This window comes from Chelon labrosus, assembly GCF_963514085.1.
Source record: "Chelon labrosus genome assembly, chromosome: 10".
NCBI lineage: Eukaryota > Metazoa > Chordata > Actinopteri > Mugiliformes > Mugilidae > Chelon > Chelon labrosus.
The window spans coordinates 15,089,680-15,104,820 of NC_140360.1; the positions used below are offsets into that span (position 1 = coordinate 15,089,680).

Genomic DNA, 15,141 nt, shown 5'->3' on the forward strand with positions numbered 1-15,141 from the left:
TTTTTTCTTTTTTTTTTTTTTTTTTCCTCCTTTCAGACACAACAGGGTGCTTGCCCTCTTTGGATGAAACAATCGCTGACGTCTTCCCATACTGAACCACTTCAGGTGTTGTGAGTATGCACAGATGAGAAATTAAAGTGAAAACAAAGAGCCGTGTGGAGTTAACCTTAATGTCAAATTCGGTGCCGCGAGCGCCCGAGCTACCACGTTAGAATAAACCGTGAGCATGAAAAGTCAAAACTTGTGAGTGCGAGATGAAACAAAAAGCAGCATGAAGGTGACACGACGGGGAAATAAGGTTCATCTGATCTTCTGTAAGGCCCGGGCAAGCACCCTGCAGCAAAGACCTGTGCAGCTTTTCGTACCCCAGTCTCTCAACCCTCGGCCCAATCCTCGTCTGAGCTTGGGAGGATAACTGTCCAAACCCAACCCCCACCCTGATCAACATCTGCTCAGGTCTCCATCTCGACCACACTTCTCCCTTTTTTATTTTTTTATTCCTCCTCTTCTGCCTCCACATAAACCCCCCCCCCCCCCCTTTCTCCCATCACAGCAGGCAGGCGGAACAAACATGGCAGCGATACGCTTTCAGCCTCACCCCTCCCTGCACCACCACCACCACCACCTCCAATTCAGTCTCTACTGGAACTTCCTTGTGAAGGGAAAATGGCGGACGGGAGAATATTGGAGAGTGTGTGTGGAGGAGGGTGTAGACAGAACGGGAGGAGCAGAGAAGGGAGTGGGTTGATGGGCGAGTGGAGGGGAGGGGAGGGGAGGGGGGGTGGTTAGTGGCTTTAGCGTCCATCTCACGTAGCGGGGGAGGTCATGCCTACCTCTAGGGGTGTGAGTGAGAAGGAGGGATAGAGAGAGGGATGAGCGGGGATGGTTTCAAGATCCATTTCCATCCAGTGATCCTGTTACAATCGCATCTGCCGTCTTGCAGTTGAGACTCCCGCGACAAAGACCACCTGCGTCCGTCTCGCACAAAAGGCCTCTTCAATCACTTCCTGTGGCAATTAAACGCAGAAATTAAAAACTCGTCACCTTGACAACACGCTCCTGGAAGCGTGGCGTATTCTCCTTCTCCTTATTATACACAGGACACCGGTGTCAGGCGTGCATTTGTTTGGAAGACGTACCCGTCACGGCACGCATCATTATTACTCATAATTATAATCACTGTGCGTTTGTGTGTTCCACCCCAGCACCTCTATGTCACCTGAGAGGCAATTACACACATCGCGGTGGTGATTCAGCCCCGTTCATCACTTGTGTTACCCCCTACCAAAAAACTAAGATTGAACTAAAGCTGCAATCATTAAGCAGAAATAATTTCAAGGTATTTTCGGGCTCCAGCTTCTCATGTGATTTATTTTTTCTGTCATACGATACAGGAATTTGAATATTTTAACGTTTTAGGTTGTACTGTAGCAAATTTCTTAACATTTAATACCCTTCGTGATTAATCAGTTGATGATTTCTTCGCCCCTGCGTGTGTGTGTGTGAGATGGAAAATCCTTCCACAGACGGCGAAGATTACCTTTAGCAGCGTTCACATTCTCGTCGGCGTTGGCCTCCTCTGCTTCTGTTGCGACACCGCACACCGACTGCTCCATTTTCTCCTCCGTCCCGCCTCCTGGCTGCGGCTCCAGAGGGGAGGCTCCCGTTGTTCGCGGCTCGACTGCCACGTCTGGTGTAACCGGTCTCGCTTCTGGCGTCTGAGCAGCAGGAGCAGCAGCAGCAGCAGCAGTTTGCTCCGTCCTGGGCAAAGACGCCTTGGTGGAGAACCAACGTCGGACCAGGTCTGCGGTCAAGCCACTAGTCTGCGCCAGGTCCTGCAACTGTGCGGAAAGATTAATCGATAAGAATGGAGGCTGTGGGTGTCTTGGTGACAAAAACCCATACTCAATTAATGTAAGAGAACAGAGTGGTACGGAGCTTCAGTTCAGCACAATGTGGATGAAATATTTTCTTTCAAACGGCCTTTGAATATTAGATTAAACGATATATTCTGATGTGATCCTAGACTTTTATCTTTGCAAGTTAACACAGAATGAACTGATTTATTAATAAAACTCAAATTAACCCTGACACCCACGCTGGTGGAGTTGAGCGGGCTGCTGCCCCCGATCGCACTCAGACGCAATTAGGAAGTGAAATTCAACATATGTCTATTATTTGTGTGGCTTCAGTCATTTGCATCTGGGCCCCCAAAATATCTTCTGCAGAAGATGAGAAACAGCTCAACGTGTTTTGTATCTGCATCTCTCAAAGCCTAAAAAAAGCATAGCAACACTTTCAAGATAGACTTCATGGACCGACCTCTTTGTAGGAGTACATTTTCTACTACGTGTAAATATCCTGTCATATCTTTTATCACGGATAAATTGTTTGTTTCTCAGTTTGTTCTTTTAGTTCTGAGGCTTTCAAGAACAGTGTCAACGCTGTGTGTTTTCATCAATACCTGTGATTCTTCCAGCTTGCCGTGGAGGTCGAGGTGAGCCTGGAGGACCACAGCGTTCCCCTTCTGCAAATCTTCCTCCAGCGCCATGTCCTGGTACGACTCCAGCCACTTCAGCTGACCGTTCTTCTGCACATAACGGGAGTCCCCGAACCAGCGCACCACCTCAGGTCGGGGCAGCCCAGTAGCGGTGATCAGCTCATCGTACTGAGTAGCGCTGGGCCACTGGGTGCGGGCGTAGACTTGTTTGAGGAGGTGAACCTGCTCGGCCGTCTTCTTGCCTCTGGTGGCTGTGGGTTTGGGGGAGTTGGATGGTTTGGGTGTCGGGGTGGGGGTGGAGGTTTGGGATGGTTTGGGGGTGCAGGATGAGGTGGGCCCCGGAGAGGACGCAGGTGTTTTATCCAACCCTTCACCCTCTGCTTTACCATTGGCCTCGGTCACCTTCAGCATTTTTAAATTTATTTTAATAGGGTTGACTTTTAGCTCTCCTAAACCCTCATCCCTCTGTCTCTGCTCTCCATCCATCTCCTCCTCATCCTCCTCTTCTCTCAAAGCCCGCTCCGCCTCCTCTTTCTTTTTCTCAGCAGCTACTCTCTTCCTCTTCTCTGCGAACCAGCCATGGATCTCTCTTCTGGTCATCTTGGTCTCAGATCGCAACCTGTCCACTTCCTCTCCTGATGGGTCGGGGTTCTGGACAAAGCTGGCCTCTAGGGCCTTCACCTGAACACAACAGATTTATGGACAAGGTCAGTCAACACAAAGAAACCGAGAAGAACTAAACAAATTAGTTAATTGACACAGAAATTAATACTGCTCGATAAAGTAAATGAACCACACGTGAGGAAGACAAATAGTTTTGTCAGATCTTTTGTCTTTTATAGACTATAAAAGTGAATTGCTTAAATCTGTAGACCTTTATTTCAGCATTGCACGCCTTTAACATTGAAGGTTGGGAAAAAACGGTCAAACATTGATGCAGCAGAATCAGAGAAATCATCCTTTTTTATTCCAACCTGACACTGACAGCTCCATCGGACATTGGGGAGTGTTATGTCAGTAGCAACTAATGCATCTGAACACCACGGCGCCCAGCAAACACGAAATTTATTTGATTTCACGCAGCTCACCCTTAAGCCACAAAAGGATTTTATACAACTTCATACACATATAAAACAACTACTCCTTAACGGTTGTAAACAGACTTTGATGTGTTTTCCCCTCTAATCCAAAGCCCTAGAATCATCACAGTAATCACACAGTAATCTTTATCAACCTAAATACCTGCTCAGTCTTTCATTCACACACCAATGATTGAGTCTTACCTGGTGTGGTTCCCTCTCCTTGTAGCGTATAGCTGTGAAATCAGGAGAAGGTGGTCTGGGGTGTCTGCGGGAGGGTGTGGTGGGAGAGGTGGGAGTCTGTGACGCAGTTGGGCTGAGGGGGTCGGAGCTGTGCTGGGGCGTTTTGGAGCCAGAGTTGCTGCTGCTGCTCTCCGACAGGTCCACGGGGTTGGTGCCGTCAGCGGCGCCGCCCCCCGGCCTATCGGTCCCGGGCTTACTCGGTCCTCCCGTGCCGGTGCGTACACCTTTGAGGTTGCGAAAGTGGTATCGCCGGTCACTGAACCACTTGCGGACTTCTCGGACCGTGAGCCCAGTCAGGGCGATGAGCCGGTCCACCTCCTCCTGGTCAGGAAACTGGCTCGCCAGAAAACTGTCCTTCAGGGCGCTGAGCTGCTCCTGGGACTTCTTGCCCTTGTAAAAAGTCGGGTCCAGGAACGGGTTAACTGGCGTCCGGGAGCCGGGTGTGCTGCTTGACGGAGCTACGGGGGAGGGGGAAGAAGACTTGGAGGCGGGGGAAGAAGCGTCCTCCATTCTGATGTTTGGAGAGTCGCTGGCAGAGCGGTCGACATCATCTGTACTTGTGCTAGTTGTGTCATTTCTGTTGCTGCTACCGTTCGTATCTTTGCTCTTCTGTCCATCATTGCCCGTTTTCCTGCTACTATTGATAGCTTTGCTGTCGGTGGCATTTTTGCTTTCTGTGGCGATGTTGTTGTCACTCTGCACGATGCTGGTGTTGTTAGCTTTGCTGATATCAGTGTTCTTAGCGTTCACAAGGCTGGTAACGTTAATATTGCTCTTGTCACTGGAGTCAGCATTAGCTCCGCTGTGTTTACCATTGACACTGGTCACCGGTGCATTACTATAATTACTGCTTCCTAGACTAAGGTTGATGACACTAGCTTGACTGCTACCAATAATACTGCTAGTACCCCCTCCCCCACTCCTACTACTATTACTGCTGCTAATTATGTTACTCCCTGTGCTGCTGCTGCTGCCCACTGTCCCCACCACCATGCTGATGCCTTTGTCAGCCACCAGGGCAGCAGCCGGTCGGGCCTGCATCATGGGCCGGGCTGCTGCCTGGGGCTTAGGTGTAACAGCCAGGGCCACAGGAGCGCTGCTAACCTGGATACCATTTGCCATCATGGGCTGCGTAACAATTACCCCTCCTTGGCTGACAAGAGATCCCTGCAGGATGTGAGGGATCCCCGCGGCCCCCAGTGAGGCAGGCAGGACTGTGATTGTGTGCTGAGCTGGGCTGTGGTGAGTCTGGTTCTGCGAGCAAGAGGGTGACGTCTGAATGATGGTGTTGAACATCTTCCTCCGGGCTTCCTCGATCTCCTCAGGAGACCAGCTGATGCCCTGCTTCAGTCTCTGGGCTGTGAACCAGATCTTTATCTGCTCTTCGGGGAACTTCGTGACCACAGTCAGGTAGCAGAGCTCAGCCTTTGTGGGGTACGGGAACTTACTGAAGGAGGTCTTCAGGAAGGAAGATGAGTCCATGGAGGCACTGTAGGTAGGGATGCTGCTCAAGGGAATCATCACCTGTGAGGGAGAGATGTTAAAAATAAGAGAGGGAGATTATTTACTGTGTAACTTTGACAATACTGGAGGAAAAGAAAAACAATCATTTACCTTGGGGAGATTTTTTGAGGATGAATTTGAGGAAGTGGAGGAAACATTTGAGGAGGCTGTGATCGGTGCAGAATGGTGAAGGTTTCTGCTTTGAACTACTGAAACCACCTAAATGAAAAAAAAACAAAAAAACATGTGAAACAATCAGAATTTGATTCAAATCAAAACTGACTACCTTAAGACTAAAAAGTTATATTTACCTGTGTGATGGGTGTCTTCAGCACCGGTAAAGCTCCTGAGCCGTTGACTATCTGGATCGCCGAGGGCAGCGTGACCTTAGTTGTTCCATTGTGAACAATTGTGGAAACATGTGTAACTGTGACTGCAGGAGCCTCTTTTCTCTCAGTCTCTCTAGACACAGACATAGAGTGTGGGTCTGAGGAAGGCTCGTCAGAGACCGGGTGGGACACCACAATCCGTTTAGGCTCAGATTTGCCCTTAAGCATCCTCATGATTGGGGTTTTGGTGATAGAAATCTCACTGTCCTTACCAGCCTCTGTCCCAGTCACCAGATTCTGCTCTACCACCATCCTCCTGTCTCCCTTCCTCAGATGCAGAGTGGTGGTCAAAGTGCTGGGGTGAACCCTGGCATTGTGCAGGGCCAGCCCCTCAAACTTGGGTGCGGATACACCGCAGCTTACACACAAAAAGCAAGGGTCCGAACGGAAGTCTGGGTGTCCAGTGTAGACGTGATCCAAGAACAAGTTAAGGTCGGGGGTTTCAAAGTTACAAGGCTTACACGTGTATGTGCCACCGCCGTCTCTGACAGCATCTCCCGCCTGCGGTTTGGAAGACTCTCCAGGGTCAAGCGGGCTTTGTCCGCCCCCTCCAGAAATCCTGGATTGGCGGAGAAGAGCAGTAGAGTCCTGTTCATGCTCCTCTAAGGGGCGGATCTTGCTAGGGATCATACAAGGAGTCGTAGACTTCCTCTTGCTGGCCATGGTGTGGCCACAGGGAGGGGCGGGTCGGTCAAATGGCTGAGAGTGGGGAGTGAGTGAGAAGGTGACTATAGATCAGGCATGGGGGAAGGAGGAGAGCGGGACTTGTCCATGGGTCCACTTGTGGCTCTCGCTGCAGTCCTGGGGGGAAATCCTGGAAACAAAAGAGTGGAAGAAAATTTAGTTAATTGTTCACCATTAAAAAAAAATGTAACTCACTGAGCAGCTTCAGTTAGTTGCATAACATTTTACAACAAATGAGACGTGATATCTTACTCAATGCAGAACAAGCCAGTTTCCTCTCAGCCGGATGGATTTTTTTTTTCCAGGTATAATATCAACCGCACAGGTAACACTAAGGCCCTGTGAACAGATTCACCTGAAGTTGCTCATAAATGTTTAATTCAAAAGACAGTCTTCTCCTAAATTCCCTTTGGCCCAAGAAACTCAAGGCTATCTCTTCAATGAGGGCATTCGAACAAGCTCAGTCTGCCTCTTCACTAAAGGCTTTTTGGGAGAGCTCCTGTCCTACCCCCTTCTTTCCCCTCCCCCACGCGACTCTGTCTCACTTCCCCTCTTTCAGACACACCCCCACAGAGAGCGAAGCACATTCTGTATTTTTTATTTTTAATCCACAACCTCTGTAGCATCACTTTAACACCTTTGTGATGACTGCAGCTACAGAAAAAATCTCACTTGTGAATCTGTTGTTGAAGATAAAGAGCGCGCTTGAAAACCGAACAGGAGAGCGGTTCAACAGATGTTCCTTGGGAAGATGGAGCACTCGCCCCAACAACGTGACAAGACGGCGCAGAAAGACACCTGCACGAGAATTCCAATATGTAAAACCATTAGAGTCTTTATCTCCAGACAAAATGGCGAAGCTTCCTATGGGGGATTTCCCCCCCCCCCCCCCCCTTCCTCCTTCCCTTGAACTGAGAGGTGGTGATGCAGTATTGGAGGACAGCTCTAGGGCAATTACTCTCCCAGTCACTCTGCCCCAACATGACACCTCACGCACAGACCAGCTAAACCTCACTAAAGTTCAACGGCTGCAAGAAGTACGACAGGAAAAGCCTAAAGTCTCCAGGTCGTCATTGTGCAAAGCTATTAAATTCAAGATGCATTCAGTTTTTTCTGGTGGACAGGCACATGTTATCACACTTTAAGGTGAGCAACCTCAGAGTCACCGTCTTCATTCAGTAACTCCACCCTTCTCTGATCAAATATACCTTGTTTAACGGCCTCTTTCTCTTGGACCCACACACACACACACAAAAAACCTTGGGCTGCCACACAAAGGTCATGGTACATTAACTCAAAGCCCAGTTAACCCTCTCAGGACTGGGGCGTGTCAGATGCCCTTTCACACACTAACGGAAGGAAGGTGTGGAGTTCAGTTTCTTGCATCCAGTAGCCCACATCAGTCTCAGTATGAGTTGAAGTAAAGTTCATCTGCAGTCCACTCGCTCACCTCAGCAGCTACACCGAGACACTTTATTGACACATCAAACAATAGAAGAAGTGTTCTCCTCAATTTGGATCTGACCGCGAGGGGTTAAATGAAGTTTGCTACCGTGGAGGGAATGTGATGCCCCTGGTTCCCCCCCTCGCACCCCCACCCCACGGAGAGTAACTGCCCTTGGCTTGGGCTGTTGTGCACCCCTCCTACACCCCTGCCATTCAGCTCTGCATCAGGGGGCACCACTCTGCCAAGGCAGCCTGGTGGTCACATGACCAACACAAAGGCTTATGGGTGGGCAGCCTCAGCCATCCATCACGTGGTTCTGCTGGGTGTGGGTGGCAGGCGAGAGGAGAGGGAGAGCGAATGGGAGAGGAAGGTGGGGGATGGGCAGTCGGTTTAGGGGTGAGGAGGCAAGGGGGGGGGGGAGGAGGGGCGTTAACTATCGTGGAGGAAGCACTGAGGTGTTTCAGAGAGGAATTTTTCCTCCCCGATACCCCCTCTACAACTTGCCTTCCCCCGTGCTCCGTAGCCTCCTTCTGACTCCAAACCAGGATCACATCCTCCCCTCTCCCCTCCTTACCTCTCCTCCCTCCCCTCCCCTCCCTCCCTCCTTCGCTCCTCACTGCACTGCAAAGCCTGGAATGTTCAGCCAGTGTCCATAACCTGGAGTTCAGCTCCTGTGTCCGTACGCAAGTTTCAGTGCTTCATACTAAATAATTACACTCAACACGCAAGTATGTTAAAATCCCTTCAGCATAAACCAGATGATGAAGGCTGGCAGAGATTCAGTGGTGACTAACTAACACACTGATGGTATGTGTGTGTGTGTGTCTGTGGGGGGGGGGGGGCACGGCTGTACAAAGAACATTTAGCCTCAACAAGGCAACCAGCGGAGGCCTCACACAGGTGAGGACTAAAGCAACGCACGCCGAGCCGACGCGGGGAGCTCATGTCTCGGCGACGCCAGGCTCAGACGGGCCCCGTTGACTCACCGCTGTGAGTGCATCGCCTGAAAACTTTAATTTGAATGTTTCGCATACGTTCACTGACCATGTGGCGGTGGTGGGTTTGTGTCTGTTATACGTGTCAGCATTTGCATGTGTGGGTTTCCTGTGAGATTGAGAGTAGAGAGGAGGGAGGTGGGTTGGGCGGGGGCGCATGTGTGCTCGCGTTTGTGTGTGTGTGTGTGAGTGTGTGTGTGTGTGTGTGTGTGTGGCGTGCGGGGGTGGCTGCCTGCATGCCTGTCTGTGTGTGAGGCTTGTTTACTGAGGTAGTCAGGCTGCCATTTTTTCCTGTGTGCGAGAGTCAAAGATTTCCCTGTGGCACACAGACACAATGTTTTTGACCTCTTGGTTCATAACCTATATTATCTGCTCCTCATCAGTGGCTCAGATTGACCTCCTTTCATCCCCCGGCCTGACTCTTGTCTAGGCCACTGCTATGACCACAGGAAAGCCTGTTTGGCTGCATAGCGTAGCTGCACGCTAACTAAATAAATCATCACCTGGAATACAGGTGAATATCTGTGTCAAACTAATGTTTTCTTAGCAGGACAGAGAGAAGGTGTACGACACAGGCAGCCCTTTCCATGTTTGCTCCATTTTTTATTTTTTTTTGCTAACCCACTCGCCTTTCTTCCTCCAGTCTCTTCACCCTCGCTCCCCCCCCGCTCCCACTCCAACCCTCTCTGCTTCCCCTCCCTCCCACCCACAGTTTCTTCTCCTCCCTCTCCGAGCAAGTTTGGCCCAGGGAGACAGGTCGGCAGCGCCACTGGTGTGTTACTGTCCCCATGGCAACCACCTCCTACCCCCTCTCTCTCTCTCCCTCCCTCTCTCTCACCAGCTCATTTCTCTAAAGCACACACATGTGGGTAAACACGCGCACACACACACACACACAGTTACTCAGACCTACACACACACACGCACATATCTCCTATGCCATCCAGTCCCTGGCTCTGGCGGGGCTTGTTTGTTCCACACACCCCTGTGAGTGGTATTTGGAGAGTCCCTGCCCTGCTCCTATTTCAGTGCCTCCCTCGTGCGGTGTTGATGTCTCTCGGCTAGGTGTGGTCGCTGCCGCCAAGGCACGCCATTGGCCAGGGCCGATGCCGTCTCTTCCTGTTAACTCACTTCTTGAGTCTCTGTCCAGACATCTGCCTGGGCTTCTGCCTTGATCCCCACGCCGAGCACTGTGGCTCCTGTGTTTGGCCTGCAGCGGCCCAAGTCACGCAGGGCTCCTGTGTTCACAATATTCGCAATACTGGCATGGATACAAAAACAGGCCCGGACATCTAGCAGGTGCCGCCTCTTTCTTTAAAAACAACCTCTAACCCCAAGCATTTGAGAGAACATGCACAAACCCTTTTTTTCGATGTGTGCACCAAATCCTTCGCCATGTTGCCTCCTATCTGCCAGTTACACACTCTCACCTTAAACAGACAAACCTCCTGTCAATCACATCCCTGTTGACACACACATATCATCACTACAGCGCTCCGCATCCAAACTTCTTTTCCACCGCCGATTCAGTTTGGGAGACAATGCTGGCAGCAATGGGAAAACCTCAATGACTGCGTTCCTGCTTCCATCTGATCCCGAGTCCCGTCTGGGCTGCTCTCAGGTCAGGGTAGCGGATGGCTGCGTGGGCTGCAAACGGCTGCATTGCTGTGGCCACTGCCAGTGCATGCGTTAAAAACTGGGTTGCTGAGAGGGGAGGGAGAGAAAAATGGCGGAGCACCATGCTCTGTGCTGTCCAACCTAAAATGGCTGACATCACAAGCTGTTAACCAGCCAAGCAGAGCAGGAGGCAGCTACTAATGCTGCTGCTGCTGCTGCTGCTGCTGCTGACCCAGACCTGCTCACCGTGGACGTGAGAGTGGATCACACTGCTCTCGTCCCATGATTGTGAAAAGGCTCTTGAGTATCAGCTGTTGTTTCTTTAATACTTGGTACAGATCTGCAAGTTAATTGCCATTACACGGGTCAATACTGTGAGAAGAGACGAGACGCGCTGATTAAAAAAAAGTCATTAAGTCATTGAAACAAGGCGATTCTCAAGTGGTGAAATTAACAAAAGAATGCAGCGCCAAACAGGATGATGTGATAAGTGATCCCATAAAGCAACTTAACCAGTGCAAACCTAAAACTGAGGTGCAGAAAGGAAGGAGAAAGAGGGAAAGAGAGCTGGGAGGAGGTGATGGGAGGAGGGGAGGCGGGTGAGGTGAATGATTCAGTGAGATGTACAGCCACGGAGCTCGAGCCATCACCAACAGCAACACAAAGAAATACAGCAAGGCGATAATAATACTAAATATAATAATAATAATCTTGTGCAGGCTTCCTTTTGTGATTTACAATTCCTTAGACTCTGTGACTCTGATATAGATGCACTGATCATTGTCATTCCACGTGTGATCACCAGCAGCAGTGTGGCAACTCTGGGATAAATAGATGGCCGGATTAAGCTGTGTGTGTGTGTGTGTGTGTCTACGCCTGGGACTCACGTGGACGTCAGACACAAATTAGCTGTCTGGGAAAGCTTTGCTCTAATCCCCGGAGTCACACAAACACTCATGACAACAGTGACATGACAAATAACCGAGGCACCAGCTCGTTGGCTCATAACGGACCCATGGGAAACATGCAATAAAAACATAAACTCTGCTTTATGAAAAGTGTGGCAGCCTTGGGTTTCAAAACGTCTCGCAAAAAGAATGCAATCGAGAGATCACAGTCAAAGCAGAGTACATGACATTTTTTTTTTTTCTTTCTCAAAGGGCAAGTATGGAAAACGTTATTAGTCATAAGTGCTTGGGAGGTCAAAGTGATTTCTAACTTCTTCATTCATGCCACAGACATGAGAAATGGGGAAATTCTGCAGATTGCTTACGCGAGAATTTAAAAGGCTCCGGCGTCAAAAGCTCGGGCGGCAACTAAACGCTACGGATGGGAAATAACTGTTAGTATAAACGTGAGGAATTAGCGGTGTTTTTGTGGAAAAACGGCACAGGCACAAAGTGGCCAGGCTGTAACGTTTCGGTCCCAGAGCGCAGCAGCGTCAAACATTTCCGAAAATGATGCGTGTTCATCTTCCGCTCAAGTTAGGCGGAGTGAGCCCCAACTTAATGAGCTTGCCCGAATTACAGCTTCTGAACACTGTGGCCAATATAGAGTGGAGGAAAAGACAAGCCCCCAGCCCCAAAAAAACTACTCACTGCCTCTCTCTCTCTCTCTCCCCGTTGGTTGTCGCCATTTTAAGCAGGCGACATGCAGCTGGCCAGCACTGCTGAGCCAAAGCGCAGCCCGCAAAGGTAAGCCCTTCACAATAGCTCCGCACAAGTTTGGGAAAGGTGGGACACTTGTGTAAAGAAAAAAATAATAATAATAAGACGCACTCACCTCCTCCTCGCCTTGTCGCTCGGCGTCTGCGGCGCAGGTATTAAAAAGTTTACATTGATACGGGCTCAGTGGAGCCAGGAACAGACGAGAGGTTTTTGGGCTTCACTGATGGCAACTTATAGGTGTAAGACCCCACTGTCTATCGGCCGGTGATAAGCGTGACGCTGGAGCCGGAGCGGTCCCTGCAACGGCCTCCCCCCCTCCGTTTTGCGCTTGTTTATTTCGAGTGTCTCTCAGTGTTAAGGCAGGCAGCGGAGGGGAGGAAAATACGACCGACGTACCGAGGGAAGAGACGCACACGTGACGCAGACGTCACTGACGGTGGAGTTGGCGTGAGGGCTCGAGCTCCACGGCGCACAGAGCAGAAGTGAGTCAGACATCCCGTCCTGACTTTGACCCAACCACAGCGCAGAGGAGGGGGTTCAAGTCTTTCAAAACTGTCCCCGTCGACCGGGATGGTACCGCGGCTCGCACCTGTGCCCACCCCCCCCTCTCCCCTCCTCCCAGGTAACTTTCTCTTAAAGAGATAGCGCGCCAAATCTGCACTGATATCCCTTAAAAGTTAGTAACGGCACACAAATACACAACAGCATGTGCCATGTTGACATCTGCTGCAGGCCATTTAACAAAACATCACACATAAGTCCAGACTATGCAATCTTGTAATCATAGACGCTCACTTGCCAAATCATTAGGTACACAAGTGAATGCCTTCTGACATAACAGTCCTGCACTACGTCTCAGCTTCATGACTGTTATAATGTTCAGTTTATGTTGTAACAGTTTAAGAAAGGTGGTGATTCAACCGTATGGACGTTTTGGAGGATGTAGTTTCTGGTGATGTTAAATTGTATTTAATCAAACACACAAAAGTGTTTCTGTAGCCTGGCCCACTGACTAAACACGATAGTCAGAATAATAGAAACGTGTCAGTAGTGCTACAAACCGCAGCTTCCCAAAATGAAAACACAGCTGAGTGAAAAGTTCTCTTGGTTATTTTAAACCAATGCCAAAAAACATAACCCTCACGACGCCAAGATTTGGTGCCACACTGTTATGTTAGAGAGCTCTTGTTTTCACTAGTGATTTGGCATGTGTGGAGATGTCAACAGATAAGACATGTTGACATCTGTTGCTGGTAAGTTAACAACACCTCGCACGCGACGACCATCCAAGAAGAGTCAGTCTCAAACAGTGCAATCATGATTTAAATCAGTGTAGTTATAGATGTATGTAGTCCTGTTCCACTACAGACAAATGAGATGATTAAAAATAAAAATTATATTATATTATAAGGTGTTTTTTTTAGTTTACTTTAAAAATGTGAGTTCTACACTTTAGTTTGCAGTAAAAATTAACTTGGTTGTGTTGACTGAAACAGGCCTAGAATGGCGTTTTACAGTCGAATCAGTCTAACTGCACACAACGATGCCACGACGTACTCAAATGTTCAGTTTTTGACACCTCCATGTACTTTGAATGTGCAATGTGCCAGATATCACTGCCTACTGTCATAAAATACCCCTAAACTTCATGTAAATACTTTATTATGCATGTGTGCAATCGAACTCGGGGAAAAAAAAGCCGATGACACATCAGCCTAATCTTTCTGAATGAGTCAATGCTCAGTGGGTCAACTTTAGGACTCAAAAGGGAAACTGAAACTGAATTTCCTCATTGTGTCATGTATCTAGTGTGTGTGAAGCAGAAACATTGATGAGTGTTTTCACTGCATATTAGATCTCATGTCACGAATAAGTACACACATATGCTGATATCATGGGGTCTATTAAAATATCATCAGATTTATTCTTATCTGAGAGAGCTTCTCATTTAATTAACTCATTCATTCATCTTCTCTAACCGCTTGTCCTCTGGAGGGGCGCAGGAGGGGGCTGGAGCCTATCCCAGCTGTCATCGGGAGAGAGGCGGGGTACACCCTGGACAGTTCACCAGTCTGTCGCAGGGCTAACACAGACAGACAGACAACCATTCCCACTCACATGAACACCTACGGCCAATTTAGAATCAACAATTAATTGCTGTGTCAAGTGTGAAACAGCAAGATTCTTTTAAGCATTTTCAACGCTAACCTCGTGGGTCTTCTCTTTTTCATCAAATCTGATTACTGGAATCCTTTTGTCAATCGTTATTAACTGGTTTTAGTACTGAGGCCATATTAGAGCCAGTGCAGAGCCACTCTGATCAATTATTTGCCATTTACACTAGTTAATTAGGTTACATAGTGGGCCTGTTAAGGTTAAGGAGTCATGGTTATCTCCAGTAAGTGGATGGCACCATATGGCTGAGTACAAGCTCAACCATCATAAATGAAGCCCTCTGCTGGACAGTAGGGAATATGACAGAAAGATTTTTATGATTCAGAACCATCCATTAGTCTGATGATATGTGTAAGTAAGCAAGCATCCATTTAGGGTTAGTAATAAAAATGCCCATATTATTTAAATGTAGCCTAATGAAGTCATGCATTTGTTTGGACATTTCCCATTTAAAAAAAGCATTAAAATCAGTAAAAATCTTACAAATCCGCTCACTTTAAATGCTGTTGTCACAGAACTGGACATCGCAGTATAAAACTACTGTGCAAATTCAGGCCATGTATGTTACCAATTGTTTTATCTTGCTTAGTCTGACTAACTGGTGTCAGAAATGGTAAATAGATTCTAGCATTTCACACAAAATAAGCAAAGATTTAAGAAAAGACAAGGAAAGACACATGGTGGGTTGTTTATATGGTTTATATTTATCTAATGTCTGCAGCACTGAGAGTAATCTATGTGAAATACAAGGTTCATTCAAAATGAGCCAGTTAATGGAAATATCTATTAAAGCGGCAGAAAGAAAGAGAGATAAAGGTGGCATTAAAAAATGACTGATTAAC

At 48.5% G+C, this 15,141-nt stretch overlaps 1 protein-coding gene across 1 annotated transcript; it reads right to left on the minus strand.

Moving 5' to 3' along the window:
* Window positions 1-565: 565 nt before the first annotated feature.
* Window positions 566-12,460, minus strand: zhx3b (zinc fingers and homeoboxes 3b). Its single transcript, XM_084553469.1, has 7 exons — window positions 12,240-12,460; window positions 5,637-6,528; window positions 5,437-5,544; window positions 3,784-5,346; window positions 2,465-3,181; window positions 1,541-1,841; window positions 566-1,007 (listed from the first exon to the last, which is right to left on the minus strand). Exons 2-7 carry the CDS (start codon window positions 6,375-6,377, stop codon window positions 997-999), a joined length of 3,441 nt encoding a protein of 1,146 aa, XP_084409595.1. The 5' UTR covers window positions 6,378-6,528; window positions 12,240-12,460; the 3' UTR covers window positions 566-996.
* Window positions 12,461-15,141: the final 2,681 nt, after the last annotated feature.

Bases quoted from the DNA above. Each gene is read 5' to 3' on its own strand.
- zhx3b (XM_084553469.1), bottom strand. From the start codon at position 6,377: ATGGCCAGCAAGAGGAAGTCTACGACTCCTTGTATGATCCCTAGCAAG. The intron at 5,545-5,636 runs GTAAATATAACT...TTTTTCATTTAG, and splicing joins TGAAGACACCCATCACACAG to GTGGTTTCAGTAGTTCAAAG. The intron at 1,842-2,464 runs GTATTGATGAAA...CTTTCCGCACAG, and splicing joins GCAAGCTGGAAGAATCACAG to TTGCAGGACCTGGCGCAGAC.